The sequence below is a fragment of the Ciona robusta genome, chromosome 14 (genome assembly GCF_009617815.1).
Source record: "Ciona robusta chromosome 14, ASM961781v2".
Taxonomy (NCBI): domain Eukaryota; kingdom Metazoa; phylum Chordata; class Ascidiacea; order Phlebobranchia; family Cionidae; genus Ciona; species Ciona robusta.
This window is the reverse complement of record NC_143248.1, coordinates 6,254,832-6,279,006: the sequence shown is the minus strand read 5'-3', so window position 1 is coordinate 6,279,006 and position 24,175 is coordinate 6,254,832. Positions and strand designations below refer to the sequence as shown.

General features: G+C 44.5%; 4 protein-coding genes across 6 annotated transcripts; 1 reads left to right on the top strand and 3 right to left on the bottom strand.

Moving 5' to 3' along the window:
• Positions 1-5: 5 nt before the first annotated feature.
• LOC149725459 (multifunctional protein CAD-like) lies at positions 6-15,409 on the bottom strand. Its single transcript, XM_089892865.1, has 43 exons — positions 15,275-15,409; positions 15,078-15,219; positions 14,899-15,026; positions 14,646-14,788; positions 14,392-14,533; positions 14,268-14,342; positions 14,053-14,219; positions 13,861-14,001; positions 13,481-13,664; positions 13,193-13,371; positions 13,030-13,143; positions 12,783-12,902; positions 12,577-12,717; positions 12,372-12,452; positions 12,119-12,307; positions 11,944-12,068; positions 11,755-11,893; positions 11,583-11,690; positions 11,263-11,522; positions 10,927-11,176; positions 10,674-10,874; positions 10,475-10,621; positions 10,319-10,426; positions 10,140-10,266; positions 9,921-10,063; positions 9,676-9,873; positions 9,556-9,625; positions 9,368-9,480; positions 9,209-9,313; positions 8,882-9,154; positions 8,732-8,816; positions 8,034-8,200; positions 7,798-7,962; positions 7,607-7,738; positions 7,350-7,551; positions 7,181-7,296; positions 2,010-2,228; positions 1,604-1,960; positions 1,283-1,424; positions 1,024-1,220; positions 714-974; positions 309-403; positions 6-172 (listed from the first exon to the last, which is right to left on the bottom strand). The coding sequence occupies exons 1-43, from the start codon at positions 15,360-15,362 to the stop codon at positions 70-72; spliced, it is 6,642 nt and encodes a 2,213-aa protein (XP_089748991.1). The 5' UTR covers positions 15,363-15,409; the 3' UTR covers positions 6-69.
• A 51-nt stretch (positions 15,410-15,460) lies between these two features.
• Positions 15,461-16,518, bottom strand: LOC149725458 (cell division control protein 42 homolog). 2 transcript variants are annotated; one of them, XM_089892875.1, is made up of 3 exons: positions 16,218-16,518; positions 15,966-16,162; positions 15,461-15,898 (listed from the first exon to the last, which is right to left on the bottom strand). In XM_089892875.1, the coding sequence occupies exons 1-3, from the start codon at positions 16,342-16,344 to the stop codon at positions 15,656-15,658; spliced, it is 567 nt and encodes a 188-aa protein (XP_089749001.1). In that variant the 5' UTR covers positions 16,345-16,518; the 3' UTR covers positions 15,461-15,655. The 2 variants fall into 2 exon arrangements, with proteins under 2 accessions (XP_089749001.1, XP_089749000.1); XM_089892874.1 differs by having other exon boundaries at positions 15,951-16,162; positions 16,218-16,513.
• A 22-nt stretch (positions 16,519-16,540) lies between these two features.
• LOC149725457 (ethylmalonyl-CoA decarboxylase-like) lies at positions 16,541-18,079 on the bottom strand. Of its 2 annotated transcripts, none has more exons than XM_089892873.1 (5): positions 17,792-18,079; positions 17,520-17,600; positions 17,252-17,308; positions 16,982-17,111; positions 16,541-16,924 (listed from the first exon to the last, which is right to left on the bottom strand). In XM_089892873.1, exons 1-5 carry the CDS (start codon positions 17,904-17,906, stop codon positions 16,543-16,545), a joined length of 765 nt encoding a protein of 254 aa, XP_089748999.1. In that variant the 5' UTR covers positions 17,907-18,079; the 3' UTR covers positions 16,541-16,542. The 2 variants fall into 2 exon arrangements, with proteins under 2 accessions (XP_089748999.1, XP_089748998.1); XM_089892872.1 differs by having other exon boundaries at positions 16,982-17,115; positions 17,166-17,308; positions 17,792-18,052.
• Positions 18,080-18,344: 265 nt separating this feature from the next.
• On the top strand, positions 18,345-20,212 carry LOC149725456 (uncharacterized). Its single transcript, XM_089892876.1, has 3 exons — positions 18,345-19,075; positions 19,187-19,342; positions 19,787-20,212. Exons 1-3 carry the CDS (start codon positions 18,993-18,995, stop codon positions 20,088-20,090), a joined length of 543 nt encoding a protein of 180 aa, XP_089749002.1. The 5' UTR covers positions 18,345-18,992; the 3' UTR covers positions 20,091-20,212.
• Positions 20,213-24,175: the final 3,963 nt, after the last annotated feature.

Below are 24,175 nucleotides of genomic sequence, written 5' to 3'. Positions count from 1 at the left end.
ACACGTTTGGTTATTGAGGCAGTTTTATTACAGCATATTCACAATTGTGTACAAATAGTATTGATGATATCAACATTTTCCGAGAACCATGCATAACAAAGCCATTCTCAGATACATTCCATTCTCTGCTTGTCTAAAATAAGTTGCTCTTGGATCACTATCAACAGACTCCCTGAAATAAAACGTAGATATACTTCTGTCTTGATTAAGATTTGAATAGATATATTTATATATATATATGCTTTGGTTACAATATACTTATGATAATGTAGTTACCTATATACAAATGTAGTTACTTAGTAACTTACACAATCTCATTATTTCTCGGCAGCGGATGTAAGACAACCATTCGTTGTTTGGCTCTTGTCATTATATGAGGGGTCAATACAAAGTTATTTGTCATCTAAAAATATTAAAGTTAAACCAAGTTATATTAAACAAACCAAGGTATATTAAACAAACCAAGGTATATTAAACAAACCAAGTTATATTAAACAAACCAAGGTATATTAAACAAACCAAGTTATATTAAACAAACCAAGGTATATTAAACAAACCAAGGTATATTAAACAAACCAAGGTATATTAAACAAACCAAGGTATATTAAACAAACCAAGGTATATTAAACAAACCAAGGTATATTAAACAAACCAAGGTATATTAAACAAACCAAGGTATATTAAACAAACCAAGGTATATTAAACAAACTCACCACTTCATTAAAATCATCCGGATTTGAATATCTTTCCTTTTGCATTCTTGTCATATACAAAACATCAGTGTCTGCAATGGCATCTTCAATAGATTTGAATGTAGATTGTGGGATACCACACCTTGCTACATAATCTACAACTTGTTGTGGCATGGACAGTTCCTCAGGTGAAACATATCGCAAACTAACTCGATATAATGTAAGTAACTTTGCCAATGAATGAACAGTTCTACCATGTTTCAGATCCCCCACCATCGTAACCTAAACCAACATTTTATGAACAAGTTCAACATAAATCCAACCAACATACCGTCATCCCATTAACCGTTCCAAGTTCCTCCCTTATAGTAAAGACATCTAACAAAGCTTGTGTCGGATGTTCACCGTCCCCATCCCCCCCACTAATCAACGGACAACGACTGAACCTTGAAGCAGACGCCACGACACCAGGTGTTGGATGTCGCAGAACCACCACGTCAGAATAACCAGACAACACGCGCACAGCATCTATAATATAATGTCTATGTTTAACATATGATATCTATGTTTAATATATGATGTCTGTTTACCTGCAAGGGTTTCTCCTTTTTTACTAGACGATGTTTTTTTATCGCTCGATATTACGGACCCGCCTAACCTAAGCATAGCTGCTTGAAATGAACAGATGGTACGAGTGCTTGCTTCGTTGAACATCGTGGCCAACACCTTACCCTGTTAACATGGGTTAGTTGGGGTGAATGTGTAACATGGGTTAGTTGGGGTGAATACGTAACATGGGTTAGTTGGGGTGAATACGTAACATGGGTTAGTTGGGGTGAATGTGTAAAATGGGTTAGTTGGGGTGAATGTGTAACATGGGTTAGTTTGGATGAATATTTAGGTAAACTTACTTTTAACATGTGGTCCAATGCACGTTCGCGTTTCACGGCAACTCTCAGCGTATGCGCGACGTTGAACAGATGGTGCAAATGCTCCCGTGTGAAACAACCAACGCTGACAACGTGTTTCGCAACCAATCCATGATCGACTTTTACCGGTAGCTCCACAGCGCCACCGCTGTTCGTAGGTTTCGGAATATATCCAAATGTTTTTGGGGTTTCTATGGTTGAGGATGTGAACGGGATTGGCAACCCTGGAAGAGGCATCCTTGTAATTGTGGGAGGAAAACCAAGTCCTACATCCAATGTTTGATCTTCAGTTTCTCTGTTCGTCATTACGTCTTGTCCGTACCCAGGTTTCACCATCACCTTAATATCATAGAAATAACAAATACTCAACCAACCCAATCCAACCAACCTTTCCGTCAATAAACGCCACTTCGCCCCTCAGAAACACACAAGTGACACGCCCACGTACACGACGCCCAACAAAAGGATTCCAACCAGCCCTACTTTCCCCTTTCATCGTTATCTCCCATTCCTCCATCATGTCAACCTCTACGTAAGTCTCATGGTCTGGTTTGGCTGCGATACCAAATATCTTGCACGGGTTCGTGTGCAGTCGTAAGATGATGTCCTGCAATGACAGGAGTACAACATTATACGAATACCTATATATGCGCTACCACCCACACACCAACCTGTATAGTGAGCCACCCACACACCAACCTGTATAGTGAACCACCCACACACACCAACCTGTATAGTGAGCCACCCACACACCAACCTGTATAGTGAGCCACCCACACACACCAACCTGTATAGTGAGCCACCCACACACACCAACCTGTATAGTGAGCCACCCACACACACCAACCTGTATAGTGAGCCACCCACACACACCAACCTGTATAGTGAGCCACCCACACACCAACCTGTATAGTGAACCACCCACACACACCAACCTGTATAGTGAGCCACCCACACACCAACCTGTATAGTGAGCCACCCACACACACCAACCTGTATAGTGAGCCACCCACACACACCAACCTGTATAGTGAGCCACCCACACACACCAACCTGTATAGTGAGCCACCCACACACCAACCTGTATAGTGAACCACCCACACACACCAACCTGTATAGTAAGCCACCCACACACACCAACCTGTATAGTGAACCACCCACACACACCAACCTGTATAGTGAGCCACCCACACACACCAACCTGTATAGTGAGCCACCCACACACACCAACCTGTATAGTGAGCCACCCACACACACCAACCTGTATAGTGAACCACCCACACACACCAACCTGTATAGTGAGCCACCCACACACACCAACCTGTATAGTGAGCCACCCACACACACCAACCTGTATAGTGAACCACCCACACACACCAACCTGTATAGTGAGCCACCCACACACACCAACCTGTATAGTGAGCCACCCACACACACCAACCTGTATAGTGAGCCACCCACACACCAACCTGTATAGTGAGCCACCCACACACACCAACCTGTATAGTGAACCACCCACACACCAACCTGTATAGTGAGCCACCCACACACCAACCTGTATAGTGAACCACCCACACACACCAACCTGTATAGTGAGCCACCCACACACACCAACCTGTATAGTGAGCCACCCACACACCAACCTGTATAGTGAGCCACCCACACACACCAACCTGTATAGTGAGCCACCCACACACACCAACCTGTATAGTGAGCCACCCACACACCAACCTGTATAGTGAACCACCCACACACCAACCTGTATAGTGAGCCACCCACACACACCAACCTGTATAGTGAACCACCCACACACACCAACCTGTATAGTGAACCACCCACACACCAACCTGTATAGTGAACCACCCACACACCAACCTGTATAGTGAGCCACCCACACACCAACCTGTATAGTGAGCCCCACCCACACACCAACCTGTATAGTGAGCCACCCACACACACCAACCTGTATAGTGAGCCACCCACACACCAACCTGTATAGTGAGCCACCCACACACCAACCTGTATAGTGAACCACCCACACACACCAACCTGTATAGTGAGCCACCCACACACCAACCTGTATAGTGAACCACCCACACACACCAACCTGTATAGTGAGCCACCCACACACACCAACCTGTATAGTGAGCCACCCACACACCAACCTGTATAGTGAACCACCCACACACCAACCTGTATAGTGAACCACCCACACACCAACCTGTATAGTGAACCACCCACACACCAACCTGTATAGTGAACCACCCACACACACCAACCTGTATAGTGAGCCACCCACACACACCAACCTGTATAGTGAACCACCCACACACACCAACCTGTATAGTGAGCCACCCACACACACCAACCTGTATAGTGAACCACCCACACACCAACCTGTATAGTGAACCACCCACACACCAACCTGTATAGTGAGCCACCCACACACACCAACCTGTATAGTGAGCCACCCACACACCAACCTGTATAGTGAACCACCCACACACCAACCTGTATAGTGAACCACCCACACACCAACCTGTATAGTGAACCACCCACACACCAACCTGTATAGTGAGCCACCCACACACACCAACCTGTATAGTGAGCCACCCACACACCAACCTGTATAGTGAACCACCCACACACCAACCTGTATAGTGAGCCACCCACACACACCAACCTGTATAGTGAGCCACCCACACACCAACCTGTATAGTGAACCACCCACACACCAACCTGTATAGTGAGCCACCCACACACCAACCTGTATAGTGAGCCACCCACACACCAACCTGTATAGTGAACCACCCACACACCAACCTGTATAGTGAGCCACCCACACACAAACCTGTATAGTGAGCCACCCACACACACCAACCTGTAGTGAGCCACCCACACACACCAACCTGTATAGTGAGCCACCCACACACCAACCTGTATAGTGAGCCACCCACACACCAACCTGTATAGTGAGCCACCCACACACCAACCTGTATAGTGAGCCACCCACACACACCAACCTGTATAGTGAGCCACCCACACACCAACCTGTATAGTGAGCCACCCACACACCAACCTGTATAGTGAGCCACCCACACACCAACCTGTATAGTGAGCCACCCACACACAAACCTGTATAGTGAGCCACCCACACACAAACCTGTATAGTGAACCACCCACACACACCAACCTGTATAGTGAGCCACCCACACACACCAACCTGTATAGTGAACCACCCACACACACCAACCTGTATAGTGAGCCACCCACACACACCAACCTGTATAGTGAGCCACCCACACACCAACCTGTATAGTGAGCCACCCACACACCAACCTGTATAGTGAGCCACCCACACACCAACCTGTATAGTGAGCCACCCACACACCAACCTGTATAGTGAACCACCCACACACACCAACCTGTATAGTGAGCCACCCACACACCAACCTGTATAGTGAACCACCCACACACACCAACCTGTATAGTGAACCACCCACACACCAACCTGTATAGTGAGCCACCCACACACAAACCTGTATAGTGAGCCACCCACACACACCAACCTGTATAGTGAGCCACCCACACACACCAACCTGTATAGTGAACCACCCACACACCAACCTGTATAGTGAACCACCCACACACCAACCTGTATAGTGAGCCACCCACACACACCAACCTGTATAGTGAACCACCCACACACCAACCTGTATAGTGAACCACCCACACACCAACCTGTATAGTGAGCCACCCACACACACCAACCTGTATAGTGAGCCACCCACACACACCAACCTGTATAGTGAACCACCCACACACCAACCTGTATAGTGAACCACCCACACACCAACCTGTATAGTGAACCACCCACACACCAACCTGTATAGTGAGCCACCCACACACACCAACCTGTATAGTGAGCCACCCACACACCAACCTGTATAGTGAGCCACCCACACACAAACCTGTATAGTGAACCACCCACACACACCAACCTGTATAGTGAGCCACCCACACACCAACCTGTATAGTGAGCCACCCACACACCAACCTGTATAGTGAGCCACCCACACACCAACCTGTATAGTGAGCCACCCACACACAAACCTGTATAGTGAGCCACCCACACACCAACCTGTATAGTGAGCCACCCACACACAAACCTGTATAGTGAGCCACCCACACACAAACCTGTATAGTGAGCCACCCACACACCAACCTGTATAGTGAGCCACCCACACACCAACCTGTATAGTGAGCCACCCACACACAAACCTGTATAGTGAGCCACCCACACACAAACCTGTATAGTGAGCCACCCACACACACCAACCTGTATAGTGAGCCACCCACACACCAACCTGTATAGTGAGCCACCCACACACCAACCTGTATAGTGAGCCACCCACACACCAACCTGTATAGTGAGCCACCCACACACCAACCTGTATAGTGAGCCACCCACACACCAACCTGTATAGTGAGCCACCCACACACCAACCTGTATAGTGAGCCACCCACACACCAACCTGTATAGTGAGCCACCCACACACAAACCTGTATAGTGAACCACCCACACACAAACCTGTATAGTGAGCCACCCACACACACCAACCTGTATAGTGAGCCACCCACACACCAACCTGTATAGTGAGCCACCCACACACCAACCTGTATAGTGAGCCACCCACACACCAACCTGTATAGTGAGCCACCCACACACCAACCTGTATAGTGAGCCACCCACACACAAACCTGTATAGTGAGCCACCCACACACACCAACCTGTATAGTGAGCCACCCACACACCAACCTGTATAGTGAGCCACCCACACACCAACCTGTATAGTGAGCCACCCACACACCAACCTGTATAGTGAACCACCCACACACCAACCTGTATAGTGAGCCACCCACACACCAACCTGTATAGTGAGCCACCCACACACCAACCTGTATAGTGAGCCACCCACACACCAACCTGTATAGTGAGCCACCCACACACCAACCTGTATAGTGAGCCACCCACACACACCAACCTGTATAGTGAACCACCCACACACCAACCTGTATAGTGAGCCACCCACACACACCAACCTGTATAGCGAACCACCCACACACCAACCTGTATAGTGAACCACCCACACACACCAACCTGTATAGTGAACCACCCACACACCAACCTGTATAGTGAGCCACCCACACACCAACCTGTATAGTGAGCCACCCACACACCAACCTGTATAGTGAGCCACCCACACACCAACCTGTATAGTGAGCCACCCACACACCAACCTGTATAGTGAGCCACCCACACACACCAACCTGTATAGCGAACCACCCACACACCAACCTGTATAGTGAACCACCCACACACACCAACCTGTATAGTGAACCACCCACACACCAACCTGTATAGTGAACCACCCACACACCAACCTGTATAGTGAGCCACCCACACACCAACCTGTATAGTGAGCCACCCACACACACCAACCTGTATAGTGAACCACCCACACACCAACCTGTATAGTGAGCCACCCACACACCAACCTGTATAGTGAGCTTTCCTTCGGTCACCGCCGTCAACAACAATGGAAGCATTGTTTCTAGCCCGGGGAAACCCGGAGGGGGGTTTTCGCTTTTTTTTTCTTCCATTGTGTGAGGTGCTATATTATTATGACATCATCAATATACACAAAATACACTTATGACATCATACCATGATCCGTTGCAAAACAATCCACAATGTCCATATTCTCCCACAATGCATCTTGATCAGATTGTTTGCCAAGACTTGGGCAAACTTTAGCGAAGCCGGCGCCCAATCGATCTTTATCGTCTTCCGTTAGGAACAGATGATGTGGCGCAACCTCGCAAGTTACCGAGAGGCCGCGTTTCTTCGCTGCACGGATCAGCAAAATCTGAAACATAGACAACATAGAAACAACATACACAATATAGAAACAACATTCAAACCTCTTCCCTCCTTGCAACATGGCAGAAATGAACATGTCTCTTATACGACTCAGCCAACCACAAGACTGCAGCGACAGTTTGTTGTTCAGCGTGAACGCAAATCGGGACGTTCTTTGGCCAGTTCTCAAAATGCTAAACAACAATAATATTAAAAGTTAAAACCTCTGGTTTGAACCATTCACAGCAGTTACCTCCATCCAAACTGTGACATCATTTAATTTCAAGCTTGTGTAAGTGTCGTTAAGGTACATCTTTAACCCCACCACCCTGGGACTTATAGAGGAAACTTTAACAGCGTTGTCTGCAGCAGCGCCAGCGTATAAAGCAAAGTCACATCGAGCTTTTGAGTTTGCAAGCTGTAATAATAACGATGATGTCATAGTAATGATGTCATAACAATGATGTCATAACAATGATGTCATATTACCTCATAAGTTATATTAAACGCATCCTCGGATGTTAGAGCAGGCTTAGTGTTTGGCATCGCAAATATTGTGGTTATCCCGCCAGCGAGGGCAGCAGACGTGCACGTGTCCCAATCCTCCTTATGCTCGCCGCCGGGCTCCCGTACATGCACATGAATGTCAATCAAACCTGTCAATCAATTATTAATGGTCATCAAACACAACATGTCAATCACACATAACCTGTCAATCAAACTTTACTTGTCAATCAAACCTTACCTGTAAATCAAACACAACTTGTCAATCAAACACAACCCGTCAATCAAACACAACCCGTCAATCAAACACCACCTGTCAATCAAACAATCAGTATCTGTCAATCAAGACAACCTGTCAATTAAACCCACCTGTCAATCAAACAATCAGTATCTGTCAATCAAAGACAACCTGTTAATTAAACCCACCTGTCAATTAAATACAACCCGTCAATCAAACAAAACCCGTCAGTCAAACACCATCTGACAATCAAACGCAACCTCTCGATCAAACACCACCTGTCAATCAAACAATCAGTATCTGTCAATCAAACACAAGATGTCAATCAAACAATCAGTATCTGTCAATCAAACACAAGATGTCAATCAAACACACATGTCAATCAAACCCACCTGTCAATCAAACAAAACCTGTCAATCAAACACACCTGTCAATCAAACCATACCTGGTAATTTAATCAAGGATTTTGACGTAATGCAATCGATGTGTGGGTGCAGTTTAGGGGCTTTTCCATCTAATTTTCTCATCGCCTTTGTAAGAGTTCGGGGTTAGCAAAAGTTTGAACTTTTCAAATATAAACAAGAAAAGAACTTACCTGAACAAACAGTTTAGCGCATTTAACATCAGTGATCAAAGGCACAGAAAGATCAATGGCAAGTCTCCTAAATAAATATCCCCTGGTTGCAACAGAAGATGGGTTTGCAGATTGCCGAGCAGAGCTTCCACTGCCACTGCCTCCTCCACTTCTCATAGGTAGATTTATTACAAGTCCAAAAATATTATTCGTTAAATATTCTTTGATCGAATATTGAGAAATATTCTTAGACTTTTTTTCATTTTCTTCGTTTGGCCAATCTAAAGCTTTTACCTAGTGACATCACAATTAGCACACCACACAACATATCACTATGACATCACAAACCTTAATACCATGCTCAGTATAAAAGTCGGCCGTACCAACTGTGCCATACAAAGTAAAACCAAGGTGCGCCAATGTCCGAACCGACGGCAAGAATTCAGATTTATGCTGAAAACAATTCGATAAATAAGTTGAATAGTTTCAAACAAAATTTGTACAAACCTTATAACTTCCAATTGAAAGCAAAATATCTTTTTGGGGAATTTTAAAACCAGTGCTCAACAAAGCTTTGAGGTAAGCTTCGTATCTTGTGAGGCCAAAGCATGCGACTTCACCTGCAACATAAACCCTTATGAACAACAACCATAGGCGCAACGCCCGTAGGTGCAACACCCTTATGCGTAACCTACCTGTCGAAGCCATCTCCACTCCCAGCATAACGTCGGCACCCCCAAGCCTTGAGAATGAGAATTGCGCAACCTACGAACAACAATAAGTAAAACAATCAAAACAAAGCAACCCCAACCTACCTTCACCCCAACTTTCGGGCCCGACAACAAAATATCCGACTTATATTGTTCCGTACCAACCGGTTGTTTGATGTCCAGTGGTTGGCCCATAATTGCACGGGTTGCCACGGCAACAAGGTTGCATCCCAGAGTTTTAGAAACAAAGGGAAACGATCGCGATGTTCGAACATTACATTCAATAACTTTCAGTTGGTTTTCCTAAAATATAAACTTGTTGAATTTGAAACAATAAGTTAAATATTTACCTTCGCAATCAACTGCAGATTAAACGGTCCGTTAACTTCAAGCTCCCTCCCAATCGCACGAACTATTTGGTGAATCTTTTCCAATGTTTCATTGTTTAAATCTTGTGGAGGGGTAACCAGGGTAGCGTCGCCCGAGTGAACACCTAGGAATAAACCTCATCAACAACCCCCACAAAACAAGACACCCCCCCAACAAGCCCAACACGCCCCAACACCCACCTGCGTTCTCCACATGTTCACTTACAGCCATCACAACGACTTCACCATCGCACGCCACGGCATCCACATCAATCTCCTTGGCGTCCATGATGAACTTGGATATTACGACGGGATGTTCCTTGGATACCTGAGTGGGGTTGGGAGGTTTAAACTTTGTGGGGGTTGGTTAACCATCTTACCTCAGCTGCATTCTTTAAATAATTTGACAAGTCATCCTCAGTGTGAATGACGGACATAGCTGCTCCACTGAGTACGTATGAAGGTCGTACAAGGCAGGGGTAACGAACCTATCATAATAATGTTAGATTGTATTCTCACAATGGTTCATCACAAACCTTGTTGCAGAATGTCTTAACTTCATCAATCTGTGTCAATTCCTTCCACTGTGGTTGACTTATCTTAATATTATCCAACATTCGGGAAAACTTGAATCTGTTTTCTGCGTTGTCGATTGACTCCGGTAGTGAACCAAGCACACGAACCTGGGAAGGGGCGGGGTCAAACAACGAGCGGACAGTAAATTAATGTTCTTACCTGTTGATGATGCAATGCCATAGCAATATTGTTGGGTAGTTGGCCTCCCATGCTTAATATTACTCCAGCAGGTTTCTCGTATTCGCAAACATCCATTACAGATTCAAACGACAATTCCTCAAAATATAACCGATCGCATTGATCGTAATCGGTGCTCACAGTTTCAGGATTACAATTTATCATAATTGTTTTGTAACCAAGCTGGAATAGAAGTAAGTTAAATATAAGGGATGGTTATTTACACAAACTATACCTTATTAAGTTCTGCAACACATTGTACCGCACACCAATCAAACTCAACGCTGCTTCCAATTCTATACGCGCCCGATCCCAGCACAATAATGCTCCCGTCCATACATTCGACATCATGTTCGTTGCATGCAGCGTACGTCATATACAAATAGTTGGTGGAAGCTGGCCACTCAGCTGACACCGTGTCTATCTGTCTAACCGTTGGTTGAATTTGAAGAGATTTACGAAACTGCCGCACGAATAGTTGGGTACTGTGGACATAAATATCATTATATTCATATAATATTTTTATTGTTAAAATATTTATATCAACTTATTATTTCTATTATTACGTTACCTCTTTGTTAGCTTAGCAATCTGTGAATCTGAGAATCCGTTTTTCTTCGCTTTCAACATCAACTGCTTTGCATCGACCGAACTTTTGTTTTCGCTAAACTCAAACTTCTCCAACTCCTTTGTGATGTCACTTATGTTCTTAAATTTATGAATGAACCATTTGTCTATCTTTGTGAGGTCATAGAGGGTATTGACATCATAACCAGCATACAATGCCGAAGCTAATACTAGAATCCGCCTGTCTGTTGGTGTTCTCAGCGTCTATGATGTAACAATGGTTAATGACAGAATGCTCATTATTATAAAATATGACAAACTAACTTCTTCTGAAACTTGCTCTAAATAATGTGAGAATCCGTCCCAATCCTCGTTCACCATTCGTAACGACTTCTGGAAAGCTTCTTCAAAAGTTCGACCCACGCCCATTACCTGTGTCATAAAGTTAATATAATGCAGTATTGTGACATTACAACATTATGACATCACAACCCACCTCTCCCACACTTTTCATGCTACTTCCAATCTCGTTGCTAACCCTCGAAAATTTTCTTAAATCCCAACGCGGTACTTTAATCACACAATAATCCAAACTTGGTTCAAAGTTAGCAGTGGTTGAGTTCGTTGCCGCGTTCCTGCGAATATTATGTGAAACTTCCAACCAACAATAAACATCTGTACTTACAACAACGAGGGTAAAGACTTTCCCAGTGCAAGTTTAGCTGCGATGTAAGCGAGTGGGTAGCCGGTAGCTTTGCTTGCAAGCGCACTACTTCGTGACAATCGAGCATTCACCTCAATAATGTATTTCTGCCAAATATCAAAGGTTAGATTGAAACAATGATTGAAACATGACTTACCTCATCTGACTCTGGGTTAATGGCATATTGAATATTGCATTCTCCCACCACCCCAAGGTGTTGAATGCAACTTATAGCAGTCGAACGCAACCGGTTATAATCGTGATTCGTTAACGTTTGACTCGGTGCAACAACTATTGACTCCCCCGTGTGGATACCGAGAGGGTCGATGTTTTCCATGTTGCATACCTGACATAAAAATAATATATTAACATGGAAATCGTATACAAACATAGAAACATAATAAACTTACAGTAATACAATTCCCATAAGCGTCGCGCATGACTTCATACTCTACCTCCTTCCACCCCTTCAACGATTTGTCAATAAACACCTGTCAATCAAACACAATCTGTCAATCAAATATCACCTGTCAATCAAACACAACCTGTCAATAAAACGCAACCTGTCAATCAAATATAACCTGTCAATCAAACCCACCTGTCAATCAAACCCACCTGTGTTGAGTGTGCGAAAGCTGTTGTAACAAGTTTAACGAGTTGTTGTTGATTATTCGCAAAACCCGACCCCAACCCCCCTAATGCATAAGCTGCACGAACCAACACTGGGTAGCCAAGTCTTTCGGCAATGTCTTCAGCCTGTATATATTATGTCTATGTAAATATATGATGTCTATGTTTAATATATAATGTTTATGTTTCACCTGTTGCATATCGTACGCAGCATCACTCGGGGCAACCGCCTCCCCGATCTCCATCATCTTGAGAGCGAACGCTTTTCGATCTTCCGTCATTTCAATCGACGTTATTGGGGTTCCCAAAACCTGGGGGGAATAAACATCTATGTTGAAAATAAACATCTATGTTGAAAATAAACATCTATGTTGAAAATAAACATCTAGGTTGAAAATAAACATCTATGTTGAAAATAAACATCTATGTTTCCCATACCTTTACATTGTATGCATCGAACACCCCTTTTTTATTAAGCGCGATGCCGCAGTTAAGCGCGGTTTGTCCTCCGAATGAAAGAAGGATCCCATCGGGATGTTCGCTACTAATCACCTGCATGCAAGAATGTCAAGCAAAATTCCAACTGCCAACAATAAGCTACCTGTTCCACATATTCAGGGGTGATTGGAAGAAAATAAACTTTATCTGCGAACCCCGCTGATGTTTGAACAGTTGCAATATTTGGGTTAATTAAAATAATCCGAATATTTTCTTCCTTTAATGCCTTGATGGCTTGCGTGCCCGAATAGTCAAACTCCCCTGCTTGTCCGATGCTTAAACCTATAACACAGAGAATATTTTAACGTACCCTACTATCCATCTTACCCCACAAACCATCTTGCCCCGTGCTATCTTACCCCACGAACCATCTTGCCCCGTGCCATCTTACCTCCTGATCCGAGAATTAAAACTTTTTTCGGTGAAACTTCACGGTTCGTTGCCTTTGTTGATGGGGATTCCCCAAGGTATTGTTTTAATAGGATTTCTATGTTTGTTGTCTCGTCTTTAGCAAGGTGTTGTTGCACGGATTGAAGGAAAACATCGAAGAGAATTTCAAGATCCTGTGGTCCTGGCTGTGAATGAACAAAGGGTTACCAAGGGTTACCAGGGGTTACCAAAGGTCACCAAGGGTCACCAAGGGTCACTAAGAAAACCACGAGTTACCAGGGGTCATCAAGGGTCACCAGGGGTCACCAAGGGTCACCAAGGGTCACCAGGGGTCACCAAGGGTCACCAGGTAATAAAATATAAAGCTGATTTGAGGCTTACTTCATGTTCGGGGTGAAACTGACAAGTGAAATAAGGCTTTGAATTATTTATTATTCCTTCATTCGTGTGATCGTTGGCGTTTACAAACAATGGACGCCAATCTTCGGGTAAAGATGACGTGTCGATTGCAAATCCATGGTTCTATGATGTCATAATGGTTAGTTTGTTACATCATAACACATACCATCAAACCTGTGATGTAATAAAGCATCTGTTAGTTGATCCCAACACACATGGCTGATTCTGCCCACGATTTCCAAACTTCATTTTAAACGCAGAACATCCTATGGCCAATGATAGCAGTTGATGACCGAGGCAAATACCAAATAAAGGTTTCGTTCGTTTGTTGGCAAGAAAATCTACAAAAAATATTTGTTAATCTCATGTTTGTTCTATATTGGACGTACCTTTTATATTCTTGATTGTTGCTCCACATTTTTCTGGGTCTCCAGGACCATTGCTCAAGAATAATCCGTCGAATTCTATTAAAATATTTATTTAATTTACGTCCAAATAAATAGATTTACCAACCTAAGTTGTTAAAGTTAAAATCCCACGGCACGACAGTAACCCGCGCTCCCCTCTTTACTAAACACCTGATCTGGTTTTGTTTAATTCCGCAATCCACTGCAACGACATGGAACCTTCCATCATCGTTAAATGTAAGAACATTCTGAGAAGAAAAACAACTTTTATATAATTGTGTCTTTGATTACGGGGAAAAAGTTACAGAAGAAAGAAGCGTGGCCGCGACACCTAGCAGACAAACAACGAGCTGAACCCACCTTGGTCGAAACCCTTTCAACCAAATTAATGTCGTTCTGGTTGTAGAACTTCTCCCCAACTGGTTGATCAAACTGGGTGATTAGTTTACACAACATTGTACCTTGCGTTCGAATTTTCTTTGTCAATGCCCGTGTGTCAATTCCTGCGGGTATAAGATTTCCATTATGTATTATACGATGTCTATGAATATATATATATTCTAAAGTATCCATTATATGGTATTTTTATAAATATTATAAGATATTTATGCACCTTGTATCGCAGGTATGCCGTGTTCAATTAACCACGACGACAACGACTTCTTCGCGCTCCAGTGACTCGGACGTTCGCAACATTCCGAAACGACCAACCCAGACACTTGAACTTTACTCGACTCAAACCTTTTATAAGATATCTATGAGCTACATCCATGGTTATGACATCACAATTACCATTTTGACAACTTATATTCATCAATATTATCCCCGGGAACCCCATAGTTACCAACCAACGGATACGTCAGCATCAGTATTTGGCCAAAGTACGAGGGGTCGGTGAGTGACTGCGGATAACCAACCATACCAGTTTGGAAAACTAGAAATAATTCAAAGTTAAACAAAATTATTAAAATATAGAATAAACAACAAACCAATTTCCCCCTCTTTATTCGTGTTTGCACCAAAACTGAAACCTTCATATTTCGACCCATCTTCGAACAAAAGATATGCAGAATACATGACTATGTTTACGTCACAATCAATCTCGCGATGCAGATTGTTTAACCAACTACGTCACAATGAAGCAACACAACGTGTTTATTCGGGAAATTCCCTACTCTGTTACCAAAACCATAGATGTTTTATTTTAAATGTCACAGTTTACAAACACATTGCGCTTTAACGACTCAATTAATAATAAAATAAACGCACATTATAAATACACAACTAACTTAAGCCTGCCTGAATATTTTTATCGCACCTCGTGGGGATGGACGTTCGTACCGTATTTATGATTTAATTCAAAACTCAATTTAAGATATTGTACAATTCTTTTTCTCGCTAGATTTTTCCTCTGGGTACAACACAGTGTGTATCGCTTCGTCAAAAACATCTTTAATTCCATTCATCGTAACTGCCGAGCATTCTTTGTAAGCAGCGGCCCCCAACTTCGCCGCGCGACGTTGCCCACTTTCAACATTAACAGGTTTTTGTTTCTTTTTGTGGAGTTCCTGTAAAACTCTTGGGTCGTCCCGAAGATCGGTTTGCGTTCCAACCTGTTGATCAAATGTTTAAATACTTGAGTAATATTGAAATTACCATACTTACCAAAATATAGGGCACCTTTGTTGAGTGTTGTTTTAACTCTGGTATCCAAGTTTCTTTGATGTTTGTAAACGAAGAAGGCACGACAACAGAGTAACAAACAAGGAAAACGTCGGCTTTGTTGTAGGACAATGGTCTTAATCTGTCATAATCCTCTTGACCCGCTGTATCTATGAGTTCCAACACATATGGTGTACCGCCCACAGTAATCGTTGCTGCAAATTCAACCATCAACCAGCTATAATATATTTATAAAAAAAAATATTTTACCCGCATACTGATCAAGTATCGTTGGAACATATTCGTCTGGGAAACCCCCTTTTGTGTAACTGATAAGCATACTGGTCTTACCCACTGCGCCGTCTCCTACCACTACACACCTTAACATGCTAGCCATATTTACCTATACAATATATACTGCGTTACATCAACAGCACAGACATTACCCTACACTGCTGCATCTCTTACACACAATCCCTTACAATGTGTGCGCGTGAATCAGACGCGTATACCGGATGTGACGTCATAGTGCACAAAGGAAATTATTGAAATTAGGATTTGGTTGTGCTGTAATAGTAAATACTATATACACATATCACTCTTTACGTTTTATTGCATCAATAGCTTGTCTATTAGCAGGGCCACCCCAAACTTTATAAATAAGTTCTATTTCTCTTTGTAAAGATTGTTGATCAGTTTTGAAGTCTGTTTGATTGACAGCTGACTTGATGGTCTTTATCACATAGCTATCCAACCCACCAACAACTGTATCGAGCCAAACATGGGGTTCACAACCCACCCCATCCACTAAACCCATACGCAATGCTTCCTCGCCCCTAACCCCCAACCCAGACATTAAAAGACGCATCGCTCGTTGTCGGCCAATTAACCTCTTTAACCGGGTGGTTCCCCCCCACCCAGGAATTAACCCGAGTCGTCGTTGAACAAACCGGATTTCTGCTGACTCATGCATTAGTCTGCGAAAATATCAACCATTAGTTTGTGACAATAGAAATATAATAAACAAGGTTAACCTTAAATCGCACGCTGTTACAAGCTCAGCCCCTCCCCCCATTGCTTTGCCTTCAATATAGGCCAAACTAACCATCGGTAGGCACTGGAACGCATACAAAGTGTTTTGCATGTACATACACACATTGCCACCTTCCTACAACAATAAATGGTCAATTTCTCCCAACATTGATTATTTACAATCACCTTGGGCGAGACAAGGAATTGAACAGCTGCCAAATCTGAACCGGCGCAAAACATGTTTCCTTTACCGCGTAAAACTATGGCTTTACCTTCGTTCCACTTGGATAGCTCAATCGTAATTCGACGTAGGTCCAACATCATGGTACCTGTTATTTACCTATGTTAGTAATATATCATACGTAACTATGTTAGTAATATATCATATGTAACTATGTTAGTAATACACCATGTATATTCATTATGTGTTTATATATTACTGGGTTAGTTTATTTCTTTGTTAAACACCTATTTAAATAACCTGTGTACCAGTTCCAGCGTGGTCTGTCAATTTAGTTATAAATCATAATAATACAAAACCTGAGATTGCATTTCTCTTCGCTGGGTTGTTGATTTTCACCGAAGCAATTTTACCATCAAAGTTTAAATCGACAGAACCCCCTAGATATAAAAGATTATGTGTGGGAATGTGTCAGTACAAGTTATGGTAAAAAACTAACTAAATAATTACTTAAATGACATTAGTGAAAACTCCTCAGGTACATAGCAGAAGGTGCTAGTGAAGAATGTGGGGGGGGGGAGATTCTTCACTAGCACCACTTAAATTAAAAGCAAATGGTTAGATACCGAACCTTTCAAATCCGTCAATATATTTTCCACATCCTTTTCTTTATAGCTTCCTTTATCTGAATGTATCCAGACAAACCGACGCCTGAATATTAAACACAATCTTCTGGCTTGTAGCATGTTTGTATACAATATAAAACTACGCCAATTGCTGGTGGGGTGTGTTTATATATCTAACCGCTAGACGACGCCATAGAGTAGCTTATCTTTTAATTAAAATCGTTACTATGCGCACGGCACGCACAAATCGTGCTTCAATTGTTACGTCATAATCACCGTGACATAAAGATCTTTATCGATGACAATTCGTGGATTCCAGAATATTAGTCGCATGTATGACGTCACGTAACATCGTTATACTGCGGTTACAGTTGTTGACTTGGTAGCGAACACGGCGGGTTGTAACGGCCTGATTGCAAATAAACAAACACATCACGTTCAAGTCGTTTTCTCAACGGCCACTTATCTGATCAAGGCTTAAAATAAAAAGCTCTGGTTTTCCTACGAACTTCATTATAGTTGAAGGCCATGTTAGGCGTGTAGGTGTTTTAATAATATGCGAGGATACGTACAGTGTGTAGGTCATACGGTGTAGGATGTGTACAAATGGGTGATTGGTGAATATTATTGTTATTTACGCCAAGAAGAGGCCTTGAGGGTATAATGGCGGTGTTGCATACGTGTACATCATGGTATATTAGCGATATGCTTGGTGGTTGCTTCATGTTGTTTTATACCCCGATGCTAAAAAGATAAAATCTGAATTATTTTCCTGGAAAAACCATCCAGTATGTTTGCCTTAAAAGTATAAGTTGTGGGAAGGGCGGTCATATTCAAAGTAGTTTGCATGTTTGATTTAATATAAGTCATAACAGGAACCCCCATGTTAAAGCCCTCAAGCAACTTCTATATCGTGTAAAAAAATCTTTTATCAGCGTCGCATCTCAGCGTTCGCTCTGTGACTAAACGTGCATCGCATAGATCACGTCGATAATTTTACATTCAGCCACTTAAGATCTATTTAAAATGTTAGTTGAAGTAAAGGAACACAACTTCGTCATTTACTTTCATGTTCACAGCCTCGTATTTAGACACTAATGGATTGAGAAGAGCTTTGTCGGTCGCTGTTAAATGTTCACGCTCAATATTCAAAATCATTCACGGCAGGTTTTGTAGCTTAGTAGTGTTTTATAGAATTGACTTGAAATGTTTGTTGAAGAAATTCGAAACAAACGTTGCGTTTGTTTAAACGGAGGAACATGTATTGACGTAACACAGGGGATTTGCGAGTAAGTTGTTACAATAATAAACTGTTGCCGTTTATTGGATTATTCGGTACAAATACAAACCTGGATTATTTATTCTGTTTTGTTGTTTGTTTACCAAGCGACTATGTTTAGATGCGTGGGCGGGTATGAGGGGAGTCGTTGCGAGGAAACTTTTATTGATTTTACTTTTGCTGAAAAAATAAGAAGACACCCGGAGATCTTGGGCGCCATTTTGTTCGCTGTGTTTCTGGTGGTGGTTCTTGCAATCGGTTGTTGCGTGGTTTGGAGGTGGGTGGGGGTAAAATGGGTTTAGGGTAAAGTAGGTTGGGGTAAAATAGGTTAAGGTTAAAGTGGTGGGGGTAAAGTGGGTGGGGTTAAAGTGGGTGGGGTAAAGTGGGTTGGGGGTAAAGTGGTGGGGGTAAAGTGGGTGGGGGTAAAGTGGGTGGGGTAAAGTGGGTGGGGGTACAGTGGGTGGGGTAAAGTGGGTTGGGGTAAAGTGGGTGGGGGTAAAGTGGGTGGGGGTAAAGTGGGTTGGGGGTAAAGTGGGTTGGGGTAAAGTGAGTGGGGGGTAAAGTGGGTTGGGGTAAAGTGGGTGGAGGGTAAATTGGGTGGGGGCTAAAGTGGGTTGGGGGTAAAGTGGGTGGGGGTGTTTTAGGGGTTTGCGTCGGTTTGCTAATATTCCCCCTCTCGTCGTTTTCCACGCACACATATACCAAACGCGTTTATGTTCAGGAGGTGTTCCCGCATAAAGAAAGAAAAAGAACGCGAATCTCACCGAATAACCCGCCGTCAATCAAAAGCTACAATAGAAGGTTCTTCATTCATTGAACAAAGGCTTATCAATGGAGTTTATGACGTCACAAAGACGATTGATAACGATATCATTATCCAACTCAATGGTGATATCATCAGTGACGTAATAACCGATGACGCGAACAATTATAAATTGGACAATCCATTATTACGTCATCACGAATCCATTGTCATAAAAACGCCAAACATCGAAAGTAGCGTTTTAAATACAATGAAATCATAATGATGACGTATCAAACACTATTATGACGTAATACATCGATACTTTGTATTTATTTTATATTATTTCTATGTTTCGCTTCGCTTTGTAAATATGGCATTTATAAAAATAAGATGACGATTTAAGTTTTTTTTTTTTCGAGTCGCTTTCTTTACACATTACACACATACCAACCCCCCCCCCACACAAGTACACACATACCAACCCACACACATACCAACCCTCCCCACACAAGTACACACATACCAACCTCCCACACACAATACACACATACCCCCTCTCCACACACACAAGTACACACATACCAACCCCCCTCCACACAAGTACACACATACCAACCCCCCCCACACAAGTACACACATACCAACCCCCTCCACACAAGTACACACATACCAACCCCCCCACACAAGTACACACATACCAAACCCCCCCACACACAAGTACACACATACCAACCCCCCCACACAAGTACACACATACCAACCCCCACACATAAGTACACACATACCAAACCCCCCACACAAGTACACACATACCAACCCCCACATAAGTACACACATACCAAACCCCCCACACACAAGTACACACATACCAACCCCCCACACATAAGTACACACATACCAAACCCCCCACACACAAGTACACACATACCAACCCCCCACACATAAGTACACACATACCAAACCCCTCCACACAAGTACACACATACCAACCCCCCACACATAAGTACACACATACCAAACCCCCACACACAAGTACACACATACCAACCCCCCACACAAGTACACACATACCAAACCCCCCACACAAGTACACACATACCAAATCCCCCCACACACAAGTACACACATACCAACCCCCCCCTCCACACAAGTACACACATACCAAACCCCCCACACACAAGTACACACATACCAACCCCCTCCACACAAGTACACACATACCAACCCCCTCCACACAAGTACACACATACCAACCCCCCTCCACACAAGTACACACATACCAAACCCCCCCACACACAAGTACACACATACCAACCCCTCCCCACACAAGTACACACATACCAACCCCCCCACACAAGTACACACATACCAACCCCCCCACACAAGTACACACATACCAACCCCTCCCCACACAAGTACACACATACCAACCCCTCCACACACAAGTACACACATACCAACCCTCCCCACACAAGTACACACATACCAACCCCCCTCCACACAAGTACACACATACCAAACCCCCCCACACAAGTACACACATACCAACCCCCCCACACACAAGTACACACATACCAACCCCCCACACACAAGTACACACATACCAATCCCACACACAAGTACACACATACCAACCCCCCCACACACAAGTACACACATACCAACCCCTCCCCACACAAGTACACACATACCAAACCCCCCCACACACAAGTACACACATACCAATCCCCTCCACACACAAGTACACACATACCAATCCCCCCCCACACAAGTACACACATACCAACCCCCCACACACAAGTACACACATACCAATCCCCTCTCCACACAAGTACACACATACCAAACCCCCCACACACAAGTACACACATACCAATCCCCCACACACAAGTACACACATACCAACCCCCTCCACACAAGTACACACATACCAAACCCCCCCACACACAAGTACACACATACCAATCCCCTCTCCACACAAGTACACACATACCAAACCCCCCCACACACAAGTACACACATACCAACCCCCCACACACAAGTACACACATACCAACCCCCCCCCCCCCTCCACACAAGTACACACATACCAACCCCCCACACACAAGTACACACATACCAACCCCCAACACACAAGTACACACATACCAACCCCCTCCACACACAAGTACACACATACCAACCCCCACACACAAGTACACACATACCAACCCCTCCACACACAAGTACACACATACCAACCCCCCCACACACAAGTACACACATACCAACCCCACACACAAGTACACACATACCAACCCCCCCACACACAAGTACACACATACCAACCCCCCACACACAAGTACACACATACCAACCCCCCACACACAAGTACACACATACCAACCCCACACAAGTACACACATACCAACCCCCCCACACACAAGTACACACATACCAACCCCCCCCACACACAAGTACACACATACCAACCCCTCCCCACACAAGTACACACATACCAACCCCCCCCCACACACAAGTACACACATACCAACCCCTCCCCACACAAGTACACACATACCAACCCCCCCCCACACACAAGTACACACATACCAATCCCCCCCACACACAAGTACACACATACCAATCCCCCTCCACACAAGTACACACATACCAACCCCCCCCCACACACAAGTACACACATACCAATCCCCCCCACACAAGTACACACATACCAATCCCCCTCCACACAAGTACACACATACCAACCCCCCCCACACAAGTACACACATACCAACCCCCCCCACACAAGTACACACAACCCCCCCCCACACAAGTACACACATACCAACCCCCTCCCACACAAGTACACACATACCAACCCCCCCTCCCACACAAGTACACACATACCAACCCCCCTCCCCACACAAGTACACACATACCAACCCCCCCCCACACAAGTACACACATACCAACCCCCTCCTCCACACAAGTACACACATACCAACCCCCCCCACACAAGTACACACATACCAACCACCCCCTCCACACAAGTACACACATACCAACCCCCCCCACACACACACAAGTACACACATACCAACCCCCCCCCCCCACACACACACAAGTACACACATACCAACCCCCCCCCCACACACACACAAGTACACACATACCAACCCCCGCCACACAAGTACACACATACCAACCCCCCCCCCCCACACACACACAAGTACACACATACCAACCCCCGCCACACAAGTACACACATACCAATCCCCTCCTCCCCTCCACACACAAGTACACACATACCAACCCCCTCCACACAAGTACACACATACCAACCCCCCCCCACAAGTACACACATACCAACCCCCCCCCCCCCCCACACACACACACACAAGTACACACATACCAACCCCCCCACACACACACAAGTACACACATACCAACCCCCTCCACACAAGTACACACATACCAATCCCCTCCACACACAAGTACACACATACCAACCCCCCTCCACACAAGTACACACATACCAACCCCCCCCACACACACACAAGTACACACATACCAACCCCCCCCCCCACACACAAGTACACAATACCAACCCCCTCCACACACAAGTACACACATACCAATCCCCTCCACACAAGTACACACATACCAACCCCCCTCCCACACAAGTACACACATACCAACCCCCCTCCACACAAGTACACACATACCAATCCCCCTCCACACAAGTACACACATACCAACCCTCCACACAAGTACACACATACCAATCCCCCCCACACAAGTACACACATACCAACCCCCCCACACAAGTACACACATACCAACCCCCCCCCACACAAGTACACACATACCAACCCCCCTCCCCACACAAGTACACACATACCAACCCCCCCCCCACACAAGTACACACATACCAACCCCCCCCACCCCACAAGTACACACATACCAACCCCCCCCCCCCCACACACACACAAGTACACACATACCAACCCCCTCCACACCCACATACCAATCCCCTCCACACACAAGTACACACATACCAACCCCCCTCCACACAAGTACACACATACCAACCCCCCTCCCCACAAGTACACACATACCAATCCCCCCTCCAAACAAGTACACACATACCAACCCCACACACAAGTACACACATACCAACCACCCTCCTCCACACAAGTACACACATACCAATCCCCTCCACACACAAGTACACACATACCAACCCCCCCCCTCCCCACACAAGTACACACATACCAACCCCCCACACACAAGTGCACACATACCAACCCCCACACACAAGTACACACATACCAACCCCCCACAGATAAGTACACACATACCAACCCCCCACACATAAGTACA